General features: G+C 40.3%; 1 protein-coding gene and 1 long non-coding RNA gene across 2 annotated transcripts; one reads left to right on the top strand and one right to left on the bottom strand.

Annotated features, from left to right (window-relative positions):
• Positions 1-388: 388 nt before the first annotated feature.
• Positions 389-19243, bottom strand: LOC107090543 (zinc finger homeobox protein 4-like). Its single transcript, XM_015383971.1, has 11 exons — positions 18769-19243; positions 14827-16525; positions 14194-14732; positions 13832-14045; positions 11917-12021; positions 11686-11810; positions 11382-11492; positions 9827-9980; positions 4995-9685; positions 4232-4903; positions 389-4138 (listed from the first exon to the last, which is right to left on the bottom strand). Exons 2-11 carry the CDS (start codon positions 16487-16489, stop codon positions 4022-4024), a joined length of 8391 nt encoding a protein of 2796 aa, XP_015239457.1. The 5' UTR covers positions 16490-16525; positions 18769-19243; the 3' UTR covers positions 389-4021.
• On the top strand, positions 17567-23900 carry LOC107090548. Its single transcript, XR_001481486.1, has 3 exons — positions 17567-18354; positions 20513-20652; positions 22336-23900. It is a non-coding gene; the product is annotated as an uncharacterized LOC107090548 (long non-coding RNA).
• Positions 23901-23906: the final 6 nt, after the last annotated feature.

The raw sequence follows: 23906 nt of genomic DNA, 5'->3' as shown, positions 1-23906 counted from the left end.
AGTTTGTCCTAAAGGTGCTGCAGTATGCAATTTTCCTCCCCTCTCTCCCAGAGTCGTAAAACACATTATCATCATCAGCAGCAGGAGCAGCAATGTAATTCATCCGAGGTCGTTAATATTCATCATATCATTTAGTCACAAAGGAAACTCATCTGGCTGAATGTCAGAGATGTAATTAATGAAGTGACCCTAGAGGTCAAGGCTCCATTCACCAAAAGCCTTCCACACTCATCACAGACACACAACTGCACACCAAATGCTTTCCAGCCAGATGCACCCCCAATACCGAACACACAGCATGTAACACCCTTAAGAGAGCTGATGCCCTGAAATAGAACATTCACAGAGTGACTTTTCTTAGTTAGACCAAAGGGATCACACCAGAGCATGCACCAAAGCAGACTTTATTTAGCTCAGTGGAGTAAGGGGGGAAGGAAAGAGGGAGAAACGCACAACAACAGGGAAAATCTGGGATGAGGATAGAATTGACACACTAAACCACTGGAGCAAGACATAAGGACAGGTGCACATCACAGGTTTCTTTTTGGTCATCACTATGGCAACAACATATCCAGAAAAAAAATTAGGAACTGTTTTACCTACAGTAAGGTCAACAGAGTCTTCTTGTCATTAAAGGACTCTGATATGTACATCTTACAGTCACTACGATCAAGAGAATACAGGAAAAATTAAAATTTTAAATTATCCATATACAACAAAAGACTGCCTATGTGGTATTTGGAATGCACATTTCTGTACAGAAGAAAGCTCATTGGTATTGTCGTAAACATTGGTTAGTTTGAAAAAAAAAAAAATGACAGAGTTTTTCAGTCCACATCCTTTGGAAAGCTTGGCTGTGATGTCAGTTGGGAGTCAGAAAAGTGTTTGAGCTGGGCTCACTGACCAAAGACATTGCAACACAGAAAGACACCATACAAGTATTATGTTTGGGGCTTAACTCATTCAAACATCTATGCAAAATCTTCATATGCACTGAAAAGTTAATGCCCTAAAAAGGTTGATCTTAAACTGGAGGCATGACAAAAAAAAAAATTCCCAATAGCATGAAATCCATTTTTGTCTTGTAAGTTATAGTATACTGATCAAGAAACCTGATAGAATTGAGCCCCACACATCTACAATTGAAACCATATGTTTGCAGACATTGTATAAAAATATGCATGGCATTTTTATTACGCACTGACATGTAATCAGACTGAATGTGTGCTGAATTGCCATAGTATTTTGTATTCACAAAATACCACATACACTTTTACGGAAGATATTTTAACTAGGCGCACACCAGCAAACGTAGAATAAAACAACTCAATACTGCTTAGGCTGAATTAATGAAAAAAAGCTGAGAAGAGAAGAAAAATATATAAGGAAGAGAAGTGATGACCTCCACAATTATGGTGGATCCAAGGGTAACATTTCCAAATACCTTTGGGTGCTGTGGTCATCTGGCATTAACAGGAAAGCCTAAGAATACAATTCTTTTTGTGAGGTGCAGTTTTGGAAACAAAATGTTATCTGGGTGTTTTTCTGCAAAGAGTATTGCTGCACTTTGCATAAGGAGCACATAATCATATGAGTAATAAATATTATGTGAAAATATTAAGGCAACATCTGAAGACATCAGCCAGGAAGTTAAAGCTCGGACACAAATAGGTCTTCTAAATGGACAAAGACTGTACTATGGATAGGTTAGATAGAAATGGGTTTATGATAAATTCATGGTTTACGGCAGACACCAACAAGCTCTGATTTCACTCAGAGAAATTGTGGACAGAGCTAAAAAGATGAATAAGCAAAAATATATTTTTACCATATATACTGTATATTCATATATACAGTGCATGTGAACATATGGTTTCAATTGCTACCTTTGAACAGAATGACAGGAGCATTTTATAAACAGCATCACAGTTATCATTACAGTTTGTAGTCATTAAAGCCTAGTGGTAAAGCGATCAGAGCATGCATCTTTCTACAATATCATTAGAAACTACAGTACATTAGCAGCAAACTGGACATCCTTAAGGGCTGAAGTTCATCACTATGGTATAAAAGAAAAATAAATGTAACATTTCTTAAGAGAAGTAAAACTCTTCAACCACTATATTACAGACTGCCATGGCTCTAGTTTGGGGTTTTGGTTACAGTCTCCAGTGTGCTTATGAGAGGCAGAAAACAGTAGCTTAGATACAGGGACTCCTTCCTTCTCTAAAAACAGCAGTACATCATCAAGTAAACAGTAGCGCTTATTTTTGTAGTTCATATGGTTAAAGTATTATCACATCTTTGGATTTTTGTCTTAAAGCATTAATTATTGTTTAGCTATTATTGTTATATTTTATTACAACAGGTAGAATAAGGACTGGTAGTAAATTAACTGAGAAAAAAAATTAAGTGTGAAGGGAGAAGGAGGAAAATAAATTAAGAATACAAAAATAACATCAATAACATCCAAAGTTTTTTATCCCCTCAACTTTGCAGGAAAGCTCGGTACATGTGGAAAAGAGAGCTACATGTCAAACATCCAATTAAGTCTTGAGTCAACCATACAAAAGCTAAACACTGTACATTTACCCCTCACACTATTAAACACTTTAGTCTTAATACCTTTTTTTTAACAATCATCTCATTCAGAGGTGAAAAGCTCAGATCTTTGAAATGCAGAATTGCTTTTGTAGTTTTCCTGAAATGCTTAGTCCAAGTTAAAACTATAGGCCTTTTTTTTTTTTTTTTTTTTTTGGAAACAGGTTTATATGGTTTGAAGATTACGTCTGAAGAGGAGCCATGTTTATCTGAGCATAGAAAGCTTTACATTTATCACATAACATTGTTAAGCCATTGGTATATTTAACTAAAATGGAAAGGCAGTAATTTACCTTACCTAAAAATATGAAAGCTTGTCTTAATCTTTTTATTATCATGACACAATGAAGCAAGAAAGTTTGTGTCATTCCATAAGATTTTTCATTAAGAAATTATTACTAAACACACACAATGTAAATTCGAGTTTGGTTAGAGTTTCCATATACAGTATAATGGTTGAGTGCTATAAAAAATAGTTTACCCCCTTTGGGACAAACTGGACTTTACATACTGTGCTATTTGGGTGGTTATCCACTTGAGGAACATACAAGGAGTCACATGTACAACAGAAGACTTATCATTGGTTATTTGTGGGGGTGGAGTGGTATTCTAGCACCACATCAGTCTGTTGGATTTCAGTTTACCTATATGAAAGCTGCAGATCACACCCCCTCACCATACAGACGTCCGCTCTGCAGTTTGTTACTGAAAACAAACACATTTAAACTAAACAACAGACATATAAAATTTTGGTTATGAGCTTTGGAATCTGAGACAGTCTTTACAAAAGCTCTATGTGAATACCCATAGGTATTTCAAGGATATTATTCAGTTTGTTCTTGTTTCATTTCCACTGCTTTGTTCTCTTCAAGTTTATTTCTATTCATTTTTTTTGGAGTTCTCTATTTACACTAAAATCTCTTTGACAGTTTATTTTCCAACCTTGACTAGACTGGAACTACATGCTACACAGCTAGTTATCTAGCAATGTCTGGTGTAGGGCCCACTGAGAGTCTGTCATGCAGACTGAGAGGTAGACTGCAGGTCTAGTTGGGCAGTGAGGTCACATACTTGAAGAATGCTCTTTGGCCTCTGTGGCATGGTGTTTTTATGTAAAGATGGAGTTTGGTGTAGCAGGGATTCCAGAGGAATTGGGGGAGAAGAGCTTGCGTCAACAAGAAAGGACAGACCAAGAAATATTTAAGGAGCAATATGAAAAGAGGAAAGCTCTGGTAAAGAGGACTTGGTTTGGGCTCTCCCTAACTAGTTAAGAGAGTTTCTCTTTGGGCCACTGTGGCTCTGGATCTTTGGGGTGTTCATGTTATTGGTTTGGCAGCAGGTAGACAGGGTATCTGTGGTCAAACATAAGTTGAATTAGTGAGTCTGGTGGTAACAGGTCTAAAAGAAGCAGACTGCCTTTTTAAGCTCTGTCTCTCTCTCCTGTCCTAGATGAAAGCTCAGCTGGTTCTCTCTCAGCAGTGTCAGAGGTCAGGCTCCTGGCTCTCTTCTCTTTAGCTCTGGCATTCTGGAACCACACCTGTAAAAAATAATTTTCATTACAATGTATCACATACTACCCTTCAAAAGCTTGGTTTTTCATCTTTAATACTGTTGATTGCTTTTTACTTACTTGGACCACACGTGGAGGCAACCCCAGCTCCCGCCCCAAAGTCTCACACTCAAGGCGGTTTGGTGTGCGGTGGTTCCTGTAGAAGGTTTTAAGCTGAAGTACCTGGAAGTGGCTCATCTGTGTCCTTTGGCGCTGCTGCTGATGGTAATGGTGGTACTGCTGACTTTGTGTCTCACTCATATCTGAACTTTGATCCCCTGCTATTTCAGGACTTGGAGAATCTTGGTCAGCCATACTAGAACTCTCCTCACAAGGGTAGTCATCATCATCATCATCCTCATATTCCTCATCCTCTTCTGGGTTTTTCAGGTTGGTGGATGAACAGTAAGAAGACCCTGGTGGCTTGGGGCTAAACTCTTTGTTGCTCCTGTCATTTTCGGGATTGTGGATAGGAGCAGAGGGGATAGATGGACCTGGTCTGTCTGTGGCAGATGTCAATCCTATCCCACTCTGTCCATTGGATCCATTGCTTATTGACAGATTATAACCTGCTCTTTCAGCCTCTGCCCAGTGACGTGATCTCATATGGGCATCAAGAGCACTCCTAACTTTGAAAAGAGCCCTGCAAAATGGACAGCGCAGGTGGTTCAGGCCCAAGGTGAAGCTTGATCCTGGTCCCATTGACCGAAACTGTCCTTTTCTTTCTCTTGCCCGTGTATTCTGAAACCAGACCTGTAAAAAAAAATAAGATTTCTTTAAATTTATCAACACACTGACAAGCATGAGTCAAAACAATTTATTTTGCTCATCAATAAAATTATACCTGAACTACACGTCTTGTGAGACCAACATCTCGTGCAATACTCTCAAGGACTCCTCTGGTGGGGTTAGAGTCCAAACTGTATCGTTGATACAACACTTCAAGCTGTTCTGGAGTGATGGTGGTTCTCTGACGTTTATCCCTCCTGTGCTCCTCATCAACCTCCCTATTGCCTCTTTGACCTTCAAAACTAGTGTCTGATACATGTTTTGTACTCTGCTTTGTTAGGTTCAGGGAATTGTTAGGAGTGTTACTAGAGTGATCAGAGAAAGTGTTCTTAATTTGGATGTTGTTCAAGTGTGAAATCATTGGATGTGTGGGATTGGGATGTATCTGGGACATGGCCCCTGAAAGCATTTGACTTGCCATTAAAGATGGGTTAGGATGAAGCATCATGTAAGGCATGGGTCGGTCCGTGAATCCAGAGTGTAGAAGTTGTACCTGGGACTGAGCAGTAAGAAGATGTCTAGTTTGATGCTCTTGCCATAGTTGGAAGGATGGCAAAGTCAATGGGCAGAGACTACACTGAAATTGAGTGACGGCTTGTGGCTGGGTTTCGGTTGATAGGCACGTTGTTGCATCAGGTGTCCATGATGGAATTTTTTCTGATTTTAGAGCAGAGGAGGAGCTTGATGATGGGTCAACCTCTTTTTCAGAGGGTTGAACTCTTAAAGGACTGCAAGCTTTTCCATGGTCAGATTTAGCCTTAGACAAGATTGGTATAGAACTAGTTTGTGAAGAGGATGCAGCCCAATTCTGGGCCATTTCTGTTGGGCTTTGAGGTGGTGTTTCAGATGCTGTTTTCAATGACTGAAAGACCTCTTTCTGTTGCATATCTTCAGCTAAACTACTATTTTGAGTGTTCCCAGAAGCTGGTCCCATGTTAGCTTGAGTAGAAGTTATTTTTACTTCTTGTTTCTTTGTAGCAGATGTTTGTTCACCATCGGATGTTTGATGGTCACTTTCTGAGCAGTGAATGGAAGAATTGAGGGAAGGGGAATCAGGGTGGGTGTAATACTCATAGGTCAAATCCATGGAATTTTCGTTATGATGGTCACCTTGTTCTTCATCCTCAAAGCTATTATCCTGATGATCATCATCAGTCACTTGACAACCATTTATTTGTCTGTTGATGTTTTCAAGATTGCTTTTCTCCTCTAATCCATCATCTGTTCCACGGTCTTGATTTTTGCGAGCTCTTTGTCGTGCATTTTGGAACCACACAACAATAACTCTGTTTGGAAGGGACAAGAGAGCAGATAATCTGTCATATTCTTCCTCTCTGGGGTAAGGGGTGGCCTCAAATACTCCCTGCAGGGTCTCCAGCTGTTGCTCTGTAAAACGAGTTCGGGAAGAGCGTCTGCCTCTTTGAGGTTCCTCTGTCATCTGGGGTTGAGGGGAAGAGTTTGCTGAGAGGTCTGGAGAAAGTGAACATGGAGAAAGGGTCAAACTCTGCTTCATTGTTATGTCTTCTCTAAAATCATCCAGGGCTGTGGTAGGGGGATTATTAAAATTGTAAGGAGAATCTTTGTCTCGCTGGCGTTCTTTAAATAACGTGTTGCGAAACCAGTGTTTAATTACTTTGTGAGGCAAACCCGACAAAGAAGACATTTTGTTGATCTCTTCATCACTGGGAAGACTATTAATATCAAAGTGTTTCCTTAAAACAGACAGCTGCTCTTCAGAGATTCTTGTCCTTGTTCTCTTAGTCTGCTGTTGTTCCAATGTACTTGGGCTACCTTGACTTTGCTGTCCATGTTGATTCTGTTGTGAGTGTTGACCAAGCAGAGCTTTGTTAAGCTGTGGGGAATGACCTAACAAAGCTGGGTTGGGTTGGGCTTGCTGGCCAAGTAAAGATGGACTAAGCTGTGGCTGTTGCCCAAGAAGGGTTTGGTTAAGCTGTGGCTGGTAAAATTTTGCCAGCTCAGGGTTTATGCTTGAATCTAACCATGGCTGACTCTGGAGGGCCATAGACTGCATCACAACTGGTGGTAGGAGTGGTAGCTCCATAGGAAAAGGAATTGGTGGTAGTGGAAGCTTCGGTATGGACAATGGTGGTATGGAAAGCTGAGACAAGGAAAGAGGAAGCATGGGTATGTTAGACAATGGAAGAGTTGTTGGGCTTGTAGTATGAGATGTAGCCGTACTAGAGGATTCAGGGAATGGCACTTTCTCCTGTTTAAGCTCAGGTGGCTGAGAAGGAGAAGATTGAGATGATGCAGCAGATGCAGTTATTTTCTGTTCTTTTGTTGTGTTATTTGTTTTATTTATTGGTTCTGAAACAGACTGAATTGGTGAAGATTCCAGTTTTTTCTCTTGATGCTTAACAGAGTCTGTTGGGGTTTCGGGTTCTTTGCATGGGCCTGACGTAGAAGCTGTAGCTTCGGTGGAAACAGCTGAATTCTCTCCTGGCTTTTGCTCGACCAGTGGGTACATCTGGTCATATTGTAGTCTATATTCTTTGGAAAATTTCTCTAAAGCATCAGTGGGAAATAACATTCTGTGAAGATACTCTTGGTGGCTTTTTAATATCAGGGCATTAGAAAACAGCTTGCCACAGTCTCTACACTTTTGTCCAGTTTCACAGCATTTTTTCCTTTTGTTTGCAAATCCATTATCTCTAGTCTGTTCTTTTAAATACATGTCTTTGTTGCCTTCTTCTTCTTTACAAATTTTAATCCCCACTTCTATTTTTTCTTTCTGTAAAGGACTAAGTTCATCTTTTTCCTGCTCTGAATACTCCTCCGCCTTACTTTTGTCAGTGTGTTGTACACTCTGCAGTTGGTGTCTGTGTCTGCTTTGTAAATACTGCAGGGCCAGCTCATAGCCGTAACTCTGTAGCAAAGCTTTCAGAGGCTCCCCATTTGCAGCAGCATAGGGCACTCTTGGAGGGGGACATTCTGATCCAAGATGAGTAAAAGAGGAACAAGCTACTTGATGCTTCTGACTTTCATTTACAGCACCCGTCTCCTCTGTTTCTTGTATTACTAAGGAATTGTTTTGTTCTGTTTCTGTTTTATCTTGCTTTTTGGAGGACCCACTGCAGACTACATCAGCCTTGGCATCATTTTGTGAATGGTCATTTGGCTGCCTAACAGTTGAATTTGAATTTTGCTTCTTGGTGTGTTTCTCCTCCGGCTGGGATCTCATTTTGGAATCTGTCTTTACCTGTTCTTCTGGAATTAATTTGGAAGATGCTTCAAAGCCAAGATCTTGGTTCTTTACATTTAATTCCGGGTTAAGCTTTACCTCACCTGACAAGTAAAATGGCAGGAGTAGTTGCTGTTGAAGGGAAAGCAGGTTATCTGGTGCCAGTGAGAAGTGCTGTTTGAAGAGATTTTCTGTCCCTAGGGGGAGGTGGTGGATTGCTTGGGACTGAAGCAGTGCTGTTTGTTGTTGTAGTTGAGCCTGGACCTGTGCTTGAGCTAAATGCTGCTGCTGTAGTAACATCATTTGATTTCTTGATGCAAGGAGCTCTGCCACCCTCTTCTTTGCTTGCTGGGACTCTGTAGGGTCACAGAGGGTTGGTTGATTCTCACCTAATAAGCCTGAGCTCACTGAGGATGAGGTTGAACCGCTTGTCCCATTTGGATTGTTGTCAAAGGGAAAACTTTTGGAGGTTTCGTCTCTGGTGGTAGCAACCTGGGCATTGGTAGAGGGAACTGAACCTGGAAGGGTTAAAGTTGACTCTGGGGTATGCTGAGCTGAGTTCTGAGCAGCGCGAGCTCGAGTCTGATGAAGCACAGAACGAAGATGTATGTCCAGTGTGGAACTCTGACTATACCCAACTCCACATAATCTGCAGCGATAAGGTCTAGGATCTGGGCCACGTGGGGACTCATGGGCCATGGAATTTGTGCCAGAGTCTTGCAGGGCTCTTCGAGCCCGATGGAGATGGGATACAGAATTATAATGGACCAGAAGAATTGTTTTTTGAGTAAAAGACTCTGAGCATATGGTGCATTTATAAGGCCTGGATGGATCTAGATAACGATCCATTGTGGGGTTTGAGCTCTTTTTGACAAGAAGGCTAGAAGTAGGTTCTGATACAACCTCCTCTGTCGGGCCTTTCTCAAACTCTGTTGAATTCTTCTCAACACCATTACATTCGTGGAAAACCTCCTTCTCTTTAGGTTTATCTACTTTTTTTTCCTCGCTCACCTCCATGCCCAGTGTTTCTTCATCTATCTTGTCATCATCACCCTCTCCTGCTTCTTGACCAACTTGAGGTGATAAACTAAATTCTTGCTGAACTGAATCCTTATTATGCTCCAGGTATGGTGCAGTGTGTGGTGCAAAGAGAGGATTTTGTCCCTGGGTGCTGTCCTGCTGTGAGTGCGTGTTTTGCATGTGTCTCTGCAGGGCCTCCTGGCTGCGGCATTGTCTTGAACAAAGGGGGCACTCTGTCGCCGCCCTCATGGCATGGTATTGCCAGTGCAGCTGGAGCTTCTCCTGAGTTGGAAATGCCAAGCTGCACCTGCTGCAACGAAACCGGTAACCATGACGATCCGAAAGGGGAGAGGGGTCGCCGGGAGGGGAGATGGGTGGAGAGGAAGGGGGTGTCTGAGTTGGGGACTGAGGAGCCAATGTGCCATTGGAGGGGTGAGTGGTGTTGTCCTCCAGGGGTGGGGTGAGTAGTGCTGTGACATCTTTGGGTGCGGCAACGTTCCCCTCAGTGTTCTCCGTTGAGATGCCTGTGAAATGCACCAGAGTTCGGACCCATGAAAATGTAGTACAGGAGAAATTTTTTGACCAAACAGAAAAACATACTTATTTTTTCAAATTTAATATATTTATAAATACTGTTCAGTTCTATACATATTTTTTTTACAAACCTTTATTTTTTGGTGGATTAACAATAGACTCTGCTGTATGGGAGCAGTTTCCATCATTGCTCTTCATAGGTTTAGAGTTCAGATCATTTTTAGCAATCAGATTCTGTGGTTCTGACTCCAGCGGAGACTCAAGGTGTTCAATGGAAGGTGTCACCTAAAAAGAATATAAAGAAAATATAAAATTCCTACTGCTGTGCCCTTTATAGCCAGTAATACAAAAAACTCATCCAAATTGTGGAGTAAAACAGCAAGCAAATACCAAGTTTTACAAAGATTACATATGCAAATAATTACTTTAACAATGTCATAAATCATCCACATATATCATATGTTTTTCGTTTTGCCTTTATAGCTGTGCAAACGTAAGGCACATCGGTTTGTTAATAAGAATTCTCTTGGTTGAGATATGCATCCCTGCCCTTCAGTCCCTACATCACATGCCCCAAGGGTTTAATAAAACTTTGCTGAGGTGAATAATTAATTTATTTAAAAATAATTCTTCATATAGGAAACCTCCATCCCCACTGCTTCCAGCAGCAAGGGTAAATAATATATCTATGCAAACAGCTAGCCACCCTGAGGAAAGGACAGAAAGCCAAAGATGAGATTTACATGACAAGAGTCTTCACTGTGTAACAGCTTCATAGCTGCAAAAGAGAAGAACAACCACACATACACACTGTAGAGAAAAACTGAAGGTCAGACTTAATCTAGAGAGCGTAATTGGAAAGCAAGGTACATAATGGCCATCATCACCTCAGTCTGAATTAATGAACCTCAATTACTATCAGAGAGAGTGAGGGCGGGGAAGGAGTGGAGGGACAGAGGATGGGGGGGAAGTACTAAAGGGTCTAGAATATGAAAAAGAGATAGAGCAAAGAGGGAGGAAGTTAGGAAGCAAAGAACACAAAAAAAACTGCTGTGGACAGACAGTGAGCTAGAGAGGGGGTAAAGCATACAAAATTGAGAGAGGGCTTGGGTGAGACAGCAAGAAAGGGGCAGGACAAAAATAAAAGAGTGATTTGAGAAGCTGGGGAGGATGGGGGGCAGCAGAGGGGAGAAAGGGTGAAAAAAGCAGTCATGAAGAGGAGGGAAGAGAGCAAGAGACAAAGGCCACTTAGCATACAGGCCAGGGAGATGGAGGATGGTGATGTGGATAGATGACTGGTCATTGTTAGTTGGAGAGACACAGTAAAAAGCACAGGGGCCCCTTTTTAGCTTGACTGCACTTCTGGTAATAGAGGGCTACTTAAACATGCATTATAGAAAGACTGGCTTTTCCTACACTCACTCACTCAAACCTACTCTCTTTCCACTATACAAGATGCTCACACACACATCCAAAGAGAACGCGCGGCTGCATCAAAGATGATAGCGAGGAGCTACTTAAACATGCATTAAAAAAAAGCGGCTGCCTTTCTCTCCGGTGCCTTCTTAATGGAATTGTCTCCCTACATTTCAACCATCCCCACCATCCCCCATTGCTTCAGCTTCTCATTTTATTTTACTTCCTGATAAATGCAAGGGCAACAAATACACAGTTACACATGCTTACCGCACTTATGAGCTTATCTACACAGTCTTGCGCCACACTGTGCACTTGTGTTAGATGCAGTCGAAGGTTTGAACATGGGAGTCTAACTTGGCACAATGGGCATTGGACAGTCTGAAATTGAAAAACTTGAATTAGTAAAAAAGAAATCATCCATGAAGTGTTATAATTTAATAATGCATTTATTGCTATATATATATATATATATATATATATATATATATATATATATATATATATATATATACATATATATATATACATATATATATGGTGTTATATTTTGTCAAGTATTTCAAATGCCTACCTGCTGGTTCTCATTTTGCTGGTGTGTTCTGGGGCGTTTGGTTGGGGTTTCCTTTTCCTCATGTAAAGAAAGCGGCCGCTTTCCCAAAGGCATTGAATCTCTTCTCTCTTGTTCTTTTGTTTTTCCTTCAAGTAAAATTTTGAACATTAGGTTAGCTATTTAATATAGAACTAATATTTTATTTGAGGTACTTGCATATATATGTTTAATGATTTGCATGAGCAGCAATACCCGTTTCCTCGGCTGTTTTCCCTCCTAAATAACTCTTGTCTTTGGTTGTATCCAAGGGATCAGTGCTGGTCTCACTGGAAGTCTCCATGTCCTCAGTAAGCTCTCCTAGTAAAGGACAAGACAACATTTATGGTATGCAAACGCAGAGGCTTATGTAATGCAGTCTAACAAACATGCCTATTGCCATTTATATAATTCTTCAGGCAGCCTCTTGCAAGAAGACCATGTATTTTAGCAACACTTCATTCTTCTTGATTGCCTGCAAACCCTATCGATCACACATTGATTCTGCATTAGATTCTCTCAGAGGTGGAGTAGACCTAAAATGGACTGGCAACACACAAGCTCATTTCAATGAGTCTTCATTTGGAGCGAATTAAATCAAAGGATAGATTAATTTCACAAATGAAGCGTTGAACTACTTATTTCAGGGGTTACACAGTCCACACACTCCAGACAATATAAATACAGCTTTTATCTTGAGCAGCCTGTAGAATAATGACTAATCTCCGCCTCCTACAGTCTTTTTCCAGTTGATCTGTTTTAGTCCATTGATTAGCAGGTGCTAGTTAGCTGTTGTCAGGGGTGATTGGGGATATAACAAGGATGTGTATTGACTAATCGCTTTGTTTGATCAATATCCCAGCAACAGCCATTGCTCATTTTCTCACAGTTTTCATCTCAATTCTCTGTCTACTCTCTGGCGTCAACAATCCCTCGCAACATGAAATCAAATCCACCCACACATAGGCATAGGCAGTTAACTGCTATCAAGATAAATAAAGGTTTAAAATGTTTTACCAAATTTTAAATAAAACAGTTTGCATGGCTAAAAGGATATTAACGGGAATCCAGAGAATGAATTGGAACAACTGGGGTTTTCTTTTGGTTGCATTGAGCGTATAGCAACGTAGTGCTGTCTGCCCCCCATCTCCTGCGCTTCTTTCAGCCAGCTGACAATGCTGGTCAGGTGGTTGATAAAAGCTACTGCTTTTTTTTCCGTCTTTGCTTAGATAAAAAAAAAAATATATATATATATATATATATATATATATATATATATATATATATATATATATATATATATATATATATAGTGAAAAATACAGCCAGTCATGGCATGGTAATTAAAAATGAATACCCAACAAGCCCATTAGGGTAACACTGATTTAAAGCTATAGTTGAAAAACTATTTTTTCTTTTTTTTTTTTACATCTATGAAAGAAATATAAAAATGACAATAAATGCATGTAATACTGTGATACCTACTGTCATTATTATTTTTGCCTCAGTATATAGATTTATTGCTTTTCTGTTTTATGATAGATACAATCACATTTTGCTATACTTTGCATTATTTTGTCTGTTGCTCTTAAAGGGTGGTAAAACTATGGAATTTTGACAGTAAAATGCATTCTAGGAAATGTGAGAAATATGGGAACTGATCAGAACTTTTGGAACTATGCAAGTTTAAAACATGGAATTTAAAGTATTGCAAATTGATCTTTACCTGGAATTTGTACAGTGTTGGGAAAAATATTTTTTAAATAATTAGATTATTATTTCATCCAAGTGCACGTCACAATGTCTATGCTATTCCTCCAATCTTCACTCCCCATCATATGAACGGATAATTTCTAGTACACTATGTCAATGAGGCCATGCAGTTCAGTCAGTTTGAATGTTTCCATACATTGTCACCTTAAGAGTCATTGAGTCGATGCAATCAGCTTGAATAACTGCAGGATCTGGTGGAATTGTGACTGTTAAGTGCCTCAAGATGACATATGTTGTGAGTTGGCGCTATATACATAAACTGAGTAGAACTGAATCTAATTGAACAGGGAACCAGGGTGTTTTGATTAAATGTTACATTTAGATTCTAGCATGACTACCCTACACTTCATATTCTCACCTGGTATGCCACTTTGGGATTTTCTGATGGTAAAAATGGCTGCCAGCTCTTCTCCGCCCATTGGCTGCAGCTGCAGTAGCCCTTCTCTTTGTTGATGGGCTGATGTTTGACTGTGTTTTAGTACTTGCAGTTTAGAAGAAGAGGAGTGGTTGCATAGAAGACAATGGAACAACCATGAACCTCCATCAACCTCACCATCATACTGCTGCAGGAACTGAAATTAAAGTAGAGAGGGAACAAAATATGCAACTTTACTTATAGTATTATAAAACAGCTTTCTACATAGATATCTTCTAATTGGTGAGAGGTATGCAATCATAATTTTTAGCCAGAATAGGATAAAATGTGGTTCTTAGCCTTACCTTGTATACCCGAAAGCTCAGCCCATGGTTTGAAGTGAGGGAATGCCCCTGTAGCTTCTCCAGACTGCTTGTTACAAAGTCACACAGGTTACACCGCAGCTGGACAGGGTTTCCCTTAGTTATGAGGGAAGCGCCTTCCTGACCCCTGTCTCCACCTTCCTGGAGGTGAGCAGCAAGCTGGTAACGGGTGCGGTGTCTGTCAGTCTGGCAATGTAAGGAGAAGTTGGCCCTCAAAGGGGTGGTGTAGCCACACAGTTTACAGTGGCAACCACCTGCTACAAGGGAGCACCACTCAGACTGAGGCAAGGAGCGGGGCGCATTAAGGTGTTTCTCTACAGACTCTAAGCTGTCGGAAGAAAAGCACAAGCAAACAAGGCATTGGAACACACCCTGGGAAAGGGGTGTAGTTGGAGACATAGAGGGAGCTGGAGGAGGAGATGGGGAGGGGGATGGTGATGGAGTAAGCGTAGACCCAAGGGTGACTGGTTGTTCTGTCACCTGCTGACCAGTCAGTCTCATGTTCAAGGTAAGCTCACCACCTACAATTGAGCATAAAAATTAATACTACTTTACTAATTCTTAATTATTTTTTAATAAGTGATATTAGGATAAATTGAACAACAAATTCCTCACCTGGGTTTTGCAGGTGTTTAAGATGTGGGGCCAGACCCCTACAGTGAGACAGGTAGTAGCCTCTCTGAAGCCGGAGCATGTTGTGCGTATGTTTCTCGCTTGTAGTGTGTATGCGGAGGTTGCGGGCAATGCTGGTTTCATAGTCGCATACGTCACATCGCCACCGCTTGCCATGAGAGTGAGGTTGGGCAGGTGATGTAATTTTAGCAGGCTGGGCAGTGGGTGTTGGAATAGTGAGGGGTAACTTGCTGTATGGCTGCTCATCCACTGGGTGACCACCAGAAGACTTGTTGCTGTTGTTATTGAGAGTGCTTTGCATGTGACCATTTGCATGTCCCCCATTTTGAACATTGTTGAGATGTTTATCAGATTGCATGTGTATGCTGAGGTTGCCCTTTGATGAAGTAGCATAGTCACAGACCTCACAGCGGTAGGGCTTGTAGCCACAGGCGTAGGTTTCACCTCGTGCCAAACGAGGATGAGGTTTCCCCGAAGTGCAGTACCCACACACACCTTGCGGTCCGCCACCACAGACGCACTTTCCCCCGGAGGTGCCACACACACACTGCCCACCCGTCTCTGGATGTTTGTCCTTCATGTGAACTTGTAGAGTATGTTGAGATTTGTAATGCCAGTTACACTTTGGGCATTTGAGAGTCTTGCAAGAATTGCGTGAGTGCATTATTGTCATGTGGCTGGTCAGTGAGTTATTAGAAAGCTCTTGGTTGAGGTTTTTAGGAACACCTTCTCTTTGTTCTTCTTCTTTGTTTTTCTCGTCTTCGATTCCTGTGTCTAACTGACTTTCATTTGGTTCTGGAGCTTTGGCACCATTTCCGTTGGAAATGGAAGTGTGAGGAACCCCTGCCAGCACATCATCTTCTGGTGCACCAGCAGGCTCTATACCTGCCAGCGGAAAAGCCATAGAAGACTGCTGGGATCTAAAGCTCTGTGGAAACCCAGAAATCCAGCCCTGATCTCCCTTAATGTCCTTTACCTCTGTCTCGCTCAGCAGGGAGGAAGAGGATGATGGACAACTGAAGTGCTTTGGAGAGACTGAAGAAATAGGGAAGGGCTTTGGACAAGAGGAGGGAGTGTGGGAGGGCTTTGGAGAGGCGGCTGTTTTGCTGTCGAGTGTGCCACTGGCCATTGCAGTGCTGGAAGAAGAGCTGTACTGGCTCTGTTGAGGTAATAAAGAACATTTGGATTTGGTTTGACTTTGGTTTGAAATGGCCTCCTCCTCTTCCTTACCCTCCTCTTTGCCTCTGCTGCTGAGGGCCGCTGGGAGGCCCCCTGTATGTGAGGCCTCTACCACATCTTCATGTACCTTACGTTCATCTCTCCTTTGCCCTGACAGACATCCCTCCGCAAAGTCTTCTTTAAACCCACACCTTTGTTGCACTTCATTCTCCAGCGGATGTCGGCCACCTTCTTTCTCATCTCCTCCCTCGCCAGCCTTGGACCCCTCTGCGCCCCTCTTCCCCTGCTGAGGCGGGGTCAGGGATTCTTTGGCAGGGGCAATGGCTGAGGTATGAGAGGACGACGACCCCTGCTCAGGAATGACCGCCAGGGTCAGGAGAGGAAGAGATAAAGCCTGAGGACTGAGGTCAGCATCTCTCTCCTCTCCTCCCCCTCCATCCCCTCCTCCTCCCTCACCGGTGTCCATACCAGAGGCTACAGCTGTCGCACATTACAAGACCACCTGTTTTTTTTTTTTTTGGACAGACAGAAGATAGAGAGAAAAAGTAGAAAAAAATCCATGAGTAATCTTAATACCATTGCATAACAGTGGAGTCATTGATCAGATTCCTTGGAAAACATCTGTTTAATACAACATTCACAGTGCACAATCCAAAGGCTGGTTACCCAGGGGTTAGCGTTAGCCCTTAATGGGAAAATCAATAGCATGAGTGCTAAACTGGGTAGAGGAATGTGGGTAAAGGCTTCACTGGAGGTCTGTAATATTCCTCAGGGAATAGGATTAAATAGAGAACAGTATGCTTTAGAGCTAGAGGGCTTCCATGAAAATGCCGCACAGAAGATACACGAACACTTACTATAACCAGTATATTAGTCTTTGCAGCTTTCACTTTGCATCTGGGAAGACTAATTGTAAGACAACAGGATATCTTGGTATTACATGCTAAACTCCTTCTTGCCAATTTGTGGGATTTATGCTTAATTTGACCAAGGTTTTCACCAGCCCTGAATAAAATTTGAAATACCTATTCAAAACTATGATCTTTTATTTGATATTGTTAAACTTGTTTGAGAAATTGAGTTTTTTTTTTTCAATAAAATATGCACTTATGGACATTAAATCTATGCCCTAGTTTTTTAACACTATTTGCATGTCTTTGGTTCATAATAGTTCATATAATAGGTTAAAGGTTTTTTGTAGTTAATTTTCAAGTAAAAAAAAAAAGTCAGCATAATTAAAAGAGGTTTTCTTCTGATCCATAACTAGATCATGGCTGACATATTTAAAATACAATTTGCTTTTATAGCATGAACAAAACAATTATTTACTTTGCAGATGCACTAAAAAATAGATGTAGAAGTTCCTCACTGACATCTGTTAGTCCATGTGTGTTTCACAATCTCATTACTGACCTTTTTTTAATCAAGGTGAGACCTTCATCTACCCTTTCACCTTCCTTTTCAAGAAACCCTCCCCCCTCTTCCTCCTTCTTAAGCACCCCCATCTCTCGTCTGTGTCCAGCCCCCACCCCCTCATCTCTCTCTGCAGCTTCAAGATATATGGCTCATATCGGCACCCTGATAGTGCTTTAATGCACTGTGTTTATGTCACAGGCCACAGACCCTTGCCCACTGCAGCTGTCCACTGTCCTGCCCAGCGATCACTGAGGGGGCCGAGCCTGGCCTGCCAGCAGCTGAGAACAGCCTCTAATCTGATAAAGATTTTCATTTACACTGCAATCAATAACCTGGGGTCTATCGGCAATGTAACTATTTATACAAGCATTCCTGGCTCTGTATTGATCACAAGTGCGGGAAACCATCATTTAACGATGGGTGTGTGTGTGTCTGTCCATTTGTGTGTGTTAATGAGTGCTCATCCTTTTGTGCTTCACATTTTGATTATGTCAATTAAGAACACTCACCTGAGATTAAACATGCATGAGCTTATTACAGGCCCATTAAGGCTGTTTTATAGCAGTGTTTAAATATTAATACATATAACATGCTGGTTATTGGTTAATAACACAACAATGATTTAAAAAATGTAACAAAAAAAATAATACATGTAAGCATAGATTCCCTAGTTGGGGTGTGTGGGTGTGTGTGTGTGTGTGTGTGTGTGAATAGGTGTGTGTGGGTGTATGAGTGTGCAGCACAGAAAGGAAAGGCAGGGATATGAAAGGGGATGAGAGCCAGCAGAGAAGAGTTGTGTGCTTTATACTTTTTTTGTTTTTTGTTTTGTTTTTAGTATAGGACATGGATTTAAAGCTGGATAATGTTATTTGTGAAGAATATGTAGATGGAAGTTGATCTCCAAAAACCCAGAAGGTAAATTACTAATATATATATATATATATATATATATATATATATATATATATATATATATATATATATTATTTTTTTATTTTATTTATTTTTTTCGGAACCATCGTAGCAAAGGGAGGGTTTGTCTAAAAAGAAAAACAGACATCAGCTTGAATAGTTCACGGATCGACTATCCGAGTCTTCCACTTCTGCCTTTGTTTACACTGCGCCCTACTCCAGATTTGCACTTTCTGATTCAACTGAAACCACACTAAAGTTACGTGACAGGTTATTTGATTGGCAAACGTAACAACAAAAATTGGATCCGTAAGAAATACAGGCTGTACTGGCCAAACGCTCCCCCCTCCCTCCCTCTCTTCCCCGGCTCGCTTCCCTCGGCTTCCCCGGATCATCGTAAACAAACGGCGCACTTACATTTCTGCAGCTCCTCCGGTTCAAAGCTCCGCACGCAGAATCTCGAGTCGTCCTGAAAGCAATCGTAAGGAGTATCCGCTCATTCCTTATGAATGATCCTTTGCTGTGTTTTAACGGAGCCAAGAAGAGGAAGAAAAAAAAATGGGGAAAAGGAGAGAGGGGGGGTTGGAGAGAGGGAGCAGCGGGGTCCAAGTTGTTTCAAAACAACAGTGTAATTAAAGCTACATAGAGTGGCTGTAGTAAACAGAAGAGATGGGGACGGAGGGGTTTGTGCGAGCTCCAGAGGTAGAATGAGTTCTGATCACTGAGGGGAGGAAAAAACACTTGGCTCTTTATTCCTGCTAATTAGTTTCCTTCAAAAAATGGCTGAGATTATGCGCAGTGCGCATGTGCGTAATTGCGCAGACACCGCTAATTAGCCCGTTTGGATCAATAGGATTCCGCGAGAGAGAGAAGAGAGAGAGGGAGAGCAGAGGGAGGGAGGAATTGGGAGGCGGAGAGCTCACATCGGAGACTGCTTTTAGAAAGAGGAAAAATATAGAAAAAGTGTATTTTACAGGTAAAATCGTGACTTTTGGTGAAAATATATAGATGGAAATTCTCTTTTAGATTTATTTAATAATATCACATAAGACAAAAATATATAGCTTGAAGCTTTTTTTTCAAGCAAAAACAGAAACAAAATTTTTGAAAACGACGCTTTTTACAATGGAAAGTCTTGAAAAAATAGACAAAATTTTACTCCTATAAACAAAAAATGCGACCTGCACCAAAATGTCTCTTTCTTTTCATTCTCACAAACCCGCTCACCCTCCCAGGCCCCGCAGGACGTTTTTTAATATCTCATATTTACATTTTTAGCCTAGAAAAGATGCAATATCCAATCATAGGTCCATTCTTAGACATAAAACGCACCTCATTACTTTCCAGAAAATAACTGAATATCTGAACTTGAAGGATCTGTTTTATGAAAGTTGAGGATTTAACATCTTAAAACAATTTTAGAAAAGTAATATTCCTTTTAAAATATCTCAAATTATTTAATGCAACAATAAAAGAATAACTGCGTAAAGCGGACGCGCTGTTGATTTTACTTCAGCTGTTTGGGCAGAGTGTATCTCTGATTTAATTTCCATCTTCCTGAAAAATAATAATAATTAAAAAAAAAAGAACCTTAATCAAAAAATGACGTGTCCATTTCAATGTTTGTCCTTAGACAAGACCTTTAGGGCGTTATTTTTCATCCGCCTTCTCCGATCGTCCGACCTTACAACTCAGTTCCATTGTTATGATAATGCTATTGTGGATTTCACGCTGGATGTGCAATCTGTCGATCCCCCATATATTTAAATAGTCAACATTGCATTTATTTTAAGTTCAAAATGTATGCTCTTTAAAAATATTCAAATAATGAGAGATAATGTGTAATAGGCCTATATCCACATAAGGTTGAAAATACTAACGGCTATCCAAGACCTTATTTGAATATATGATAGAAATGAAGATATTGTCTTATTTTACAATAAAAGAAAATTAATTTTCCTGCTATAAATGTGTAAAAACTTAAATCATTGTCCCCCTCTCTCCCCAATTAATTTAGCGCCAAAATGATTTGTCTCGTGCGTCTGTGAAACATAAATATTTTACGATTGGACCACATTTGAAGTTATGATCTTGCAGAGGCCTGTATCAAAGACTGCAGGTTATCAAAACCATAAATCACTGTCTGCTCTGTTGTCTTTAGGCAAACATGGATTTTTCTCTTGTTATGGCTGCCGTTAAATCGGAGACAATTTGTCATTTTTCGTAACGGAAGACAACGACAATGAATGGCAGCATGAGTTCCAGCGTTATGGTCCAGACTGCGGGGTGCGTCAGTTGGTGGTGAGATAAGCTATTTTGCACAACAAAAACAAAAAAATTTATTCTTTTTCCTAAAAAAGAGTAAGAAAAAATGTATCAGATACATTTCGACCATTATGTTTTGGATTTTTTTTTTTGTTAGTGTTTTTTCTGGCTGACTAAGGGCTGTGATATTTGTTCTTGCAAAATATTTGGCTTTAATAATTCAGTTTATCAGCATTTCATTAGAATATATTGTCCTTCTTTGCAGGAATACTCAAATGATGGTGTATGTACCCCCATTTTTTACACTATAGAGACGTGTAGATATGGAGGGTAGAGCACTAACAGCCTAAATAACTAAACATTCCTCAATTTTTTTTTTATTTTATTGAATCCTCCACATTGGTTAGTATTTGTCCTTGTGTTTTCGCCACACGTATGATGCCTTTTTCTATACATTTATTGTTATATTATTTTAACTAACTTAGGGCAGGAATATTTATATAATTTGAACTCTTTCCCATATTGCCATAAATGTCACTTAATTCTAGTATTTAAAAAAAAAATAATGAAGCAAAAGATAAATATGCATTTTCTTTTTTAAATTTGCATCTCATTTTCCTCATTTAAATTATGGTGGTGGCAGCATCATCCTATGGGGTTCAATCTGTATTGATAAATGTTCTCCTATAGGTCTCCTGAGCTTGATTTGAGCTTGATTGAACACAGATGCAATCCACGTTTTTTCTAATTATTATTAGTAAATCTGTTTTATTTCCATAGATCACTTATCTACCACTTTACAATAATGCACCAGTCTGTGATGGTCGATTTTAGAAAATCTAAAGAAATACAATTCAAATTTGAGGCTGTTGTGACAAAAGGTGAAACAGTTTTGGCTTTATTAATACTACAACATGCTGTGTTTGTTTACATAATTTTCACACAAACATGGATAGGATGTGCAGTAACTCGAGCTGTGCTGCCATGTCCTCGGCTGTATGCCAGGCGTTTGTTGTTTTCACTGAAATATATAGTTAGCCCTTCCACCAATTTACCCTGTCAGTGCTAATGGGGCAATTAACCACTGTGATACCCCCCAGGCAGAGAAGGAGAGCCGAAAAGCTTCCCAACTCCAAACTTGTCTTTATGACATTTATATGACAAAAAGTGGGGGAAACTGGGGACCAATCTGACACCTTGGAGGGTCCTTAATGTCACTCCCTCCCTTGCTCACAACCCTTACTGCCCCGGGGTATGGCACCAACCTGAAAGTGTAATACATCATATACAGTAAGAGGCACTGGCCGTGTCTAGCAGGGAGAAACTTCTTTACTACTGGAGAGTTTGATGCTGTGTCTTGGTTTGCATAACTCTAATTGTTAACACCCAAACTCACTGTTAACATCCTCCAGCCTGACCTCTTCATTCATTTAACGCCTCCTCAGTGTCTGTAAGTCCTTTTGTCTGAGCTCACATTCCACCTGTCCTTCTTGCTTCCCCAAGGAGGCAATATCCTCACTAGCAAGAGCTTCCCCTCGAGCCGTTGTCATAGTAACTTGTGGGCTGGTCGACATGACAACCCCACCATGGTCCAGAGATAGATGATAGGGCAGAAATGGGGAGGGAGCATACACATGGGGGATTTGTACCCCCTTTAATTTGGTTTGCCTGTTTCTGATTTAAGATGTTTTTTCTCTCTCCTGCTATCCCTCTTCAAAGGCAATGTACTGCCTCCATCAACCTGTGCTACATTCACACAGGTATTTATAGGCCACAAAACGTATCCCTTCTAAGCTTTATGGCTCCTTGATGGCCGCTGCATGCAGAGAAATAATTGTACAATTTCTAAGGTATCACAGAAAGTCCAAACAAAGTGCGCTCTTATTTCTTAAATATGCATGAATAAACTTCATATTTTCTTCCATAACATACAGTATCTTGCATTTTTTCAGTACACTTTGTAATAGTTTGTCCGATTTTAAATGCACACTGATTTAATGTGACTAAGTAACAAACAACAGTAGGTTTGTAGGTTCTCTATGAGAACCAATTGTTACTGCAGTTACAGCTGCAAGTCTTGCAGGGTGTGTCTCTACCAGTTTTTCCAATCCAGCGATGCTCTTTCTTCTGTACTAAATGGCTCATGTTCAGTCAGTTTGCTTGGGATTCTGTGTGGTTTCAATAGCAAAAATATTAAAACACAATTTCACTCCCTTTTTAACCTAATCAGTTGCATGCAACACTTCATGTATTAAAGAAATATAAAAATCCCTCTGTCCTTTTTCTTCCACTTCCCCGTAACCTTGAAAACATGATATATAAACTGTGTTTGTTGTTGTAATGTAACAATACTTTTAATAAAGCTGTAGGCATTTCATAATGCGTTGTTAATGTTCTCCATTTTGGGGAGTCCGTTCTTGAACTCTTTTCAGATCATTGCAGAAGAGGAGCTTGCAGCTGCATAAAGGGGCAAGAGCAGAAAGGCTTCATTTGTTAAACCTCAGTGTCAGCACCTGCTGATGTGCTGACTTTGTCATAGCATGTTTAAAACAGCTACGGCGTTATGGAGGTTCATTCGATCACTATGTCAAGCTTGCTGCTAGTGAATGAAAAATCATTTTGATATCTGAAAAATAAATCCAGAAGTGTCAGTTTAAATATTTATTGAATGTCTTCAGTATTGAGAAATCGTCAGAAGGTTTGATGGAAATTCAGCAACCTGCCTCTTTTCTTGTCTATTGTTTTTCGTAATAAAGTTTTTTACTGGCCAGATTTGTTATCAGCAACTGATTTCTCATCGGAAAAGGGACAAAGAGGAATCTCTTAATAACAACTTTAATGAAATTATACTAACAAACCAATATTACCTGGTTCTATATGTGAATGTTGAATGTGTGCAATAAAGTTAGAGAATCTATGATTTTGAAAAAAAAAAAAAAGCATTTAATTTGATAATAAAAACTCTAAGTTTTATATGTTATTCAAATATCTCATCAAGATGTGGCTTGTTCTTGCTCACAAGAACAATTATCCCTCTTTTTACTTTGTTTCTGATTTAATTTTCTTCCTGATCAGACAGTGCCTGTTTGTGTGATCGTTTATCTTTCATTGTTATTATGATTCATTTGTTTATTTTTGAATGCGTTTGATGTTTTATTCATTTTATTTTTGTTGCCTCTGCCTTTGACGGATGAAATTCCCCTTGGGGATCAATAAGGAATATCATCTTATTTCATTTCATCTCATCTCATATCTTCTCATCTCCACGGCTGTGGCCTGCTGCAGTAGGG

The sequence above is a fragment of the Cyprinodon variegatus genome, unplaced genomic scaffold (assembly GCF_000732505.1).
Source record: "Cyprinodon variegatus isolate N-32 unplaced genomic scaffold, C_variegatus-1.0 Scaffold299, whole genome shotgun sequence".
In the NCBI taxonomy this organism is placed as follows: domain Eukaryota; kingdom Metazoa; phylum Chordata; class Actinopteri; order Cyprinodontiformes; family Cyprinodontidae; genus Cyprinodon; species Cyprinodon variegatus.
The sequence above is the reverse complement of the archived record's forward strand: the minus strand, read 5'-3'. Positions and strand labels throughout refer to the sequence as shown.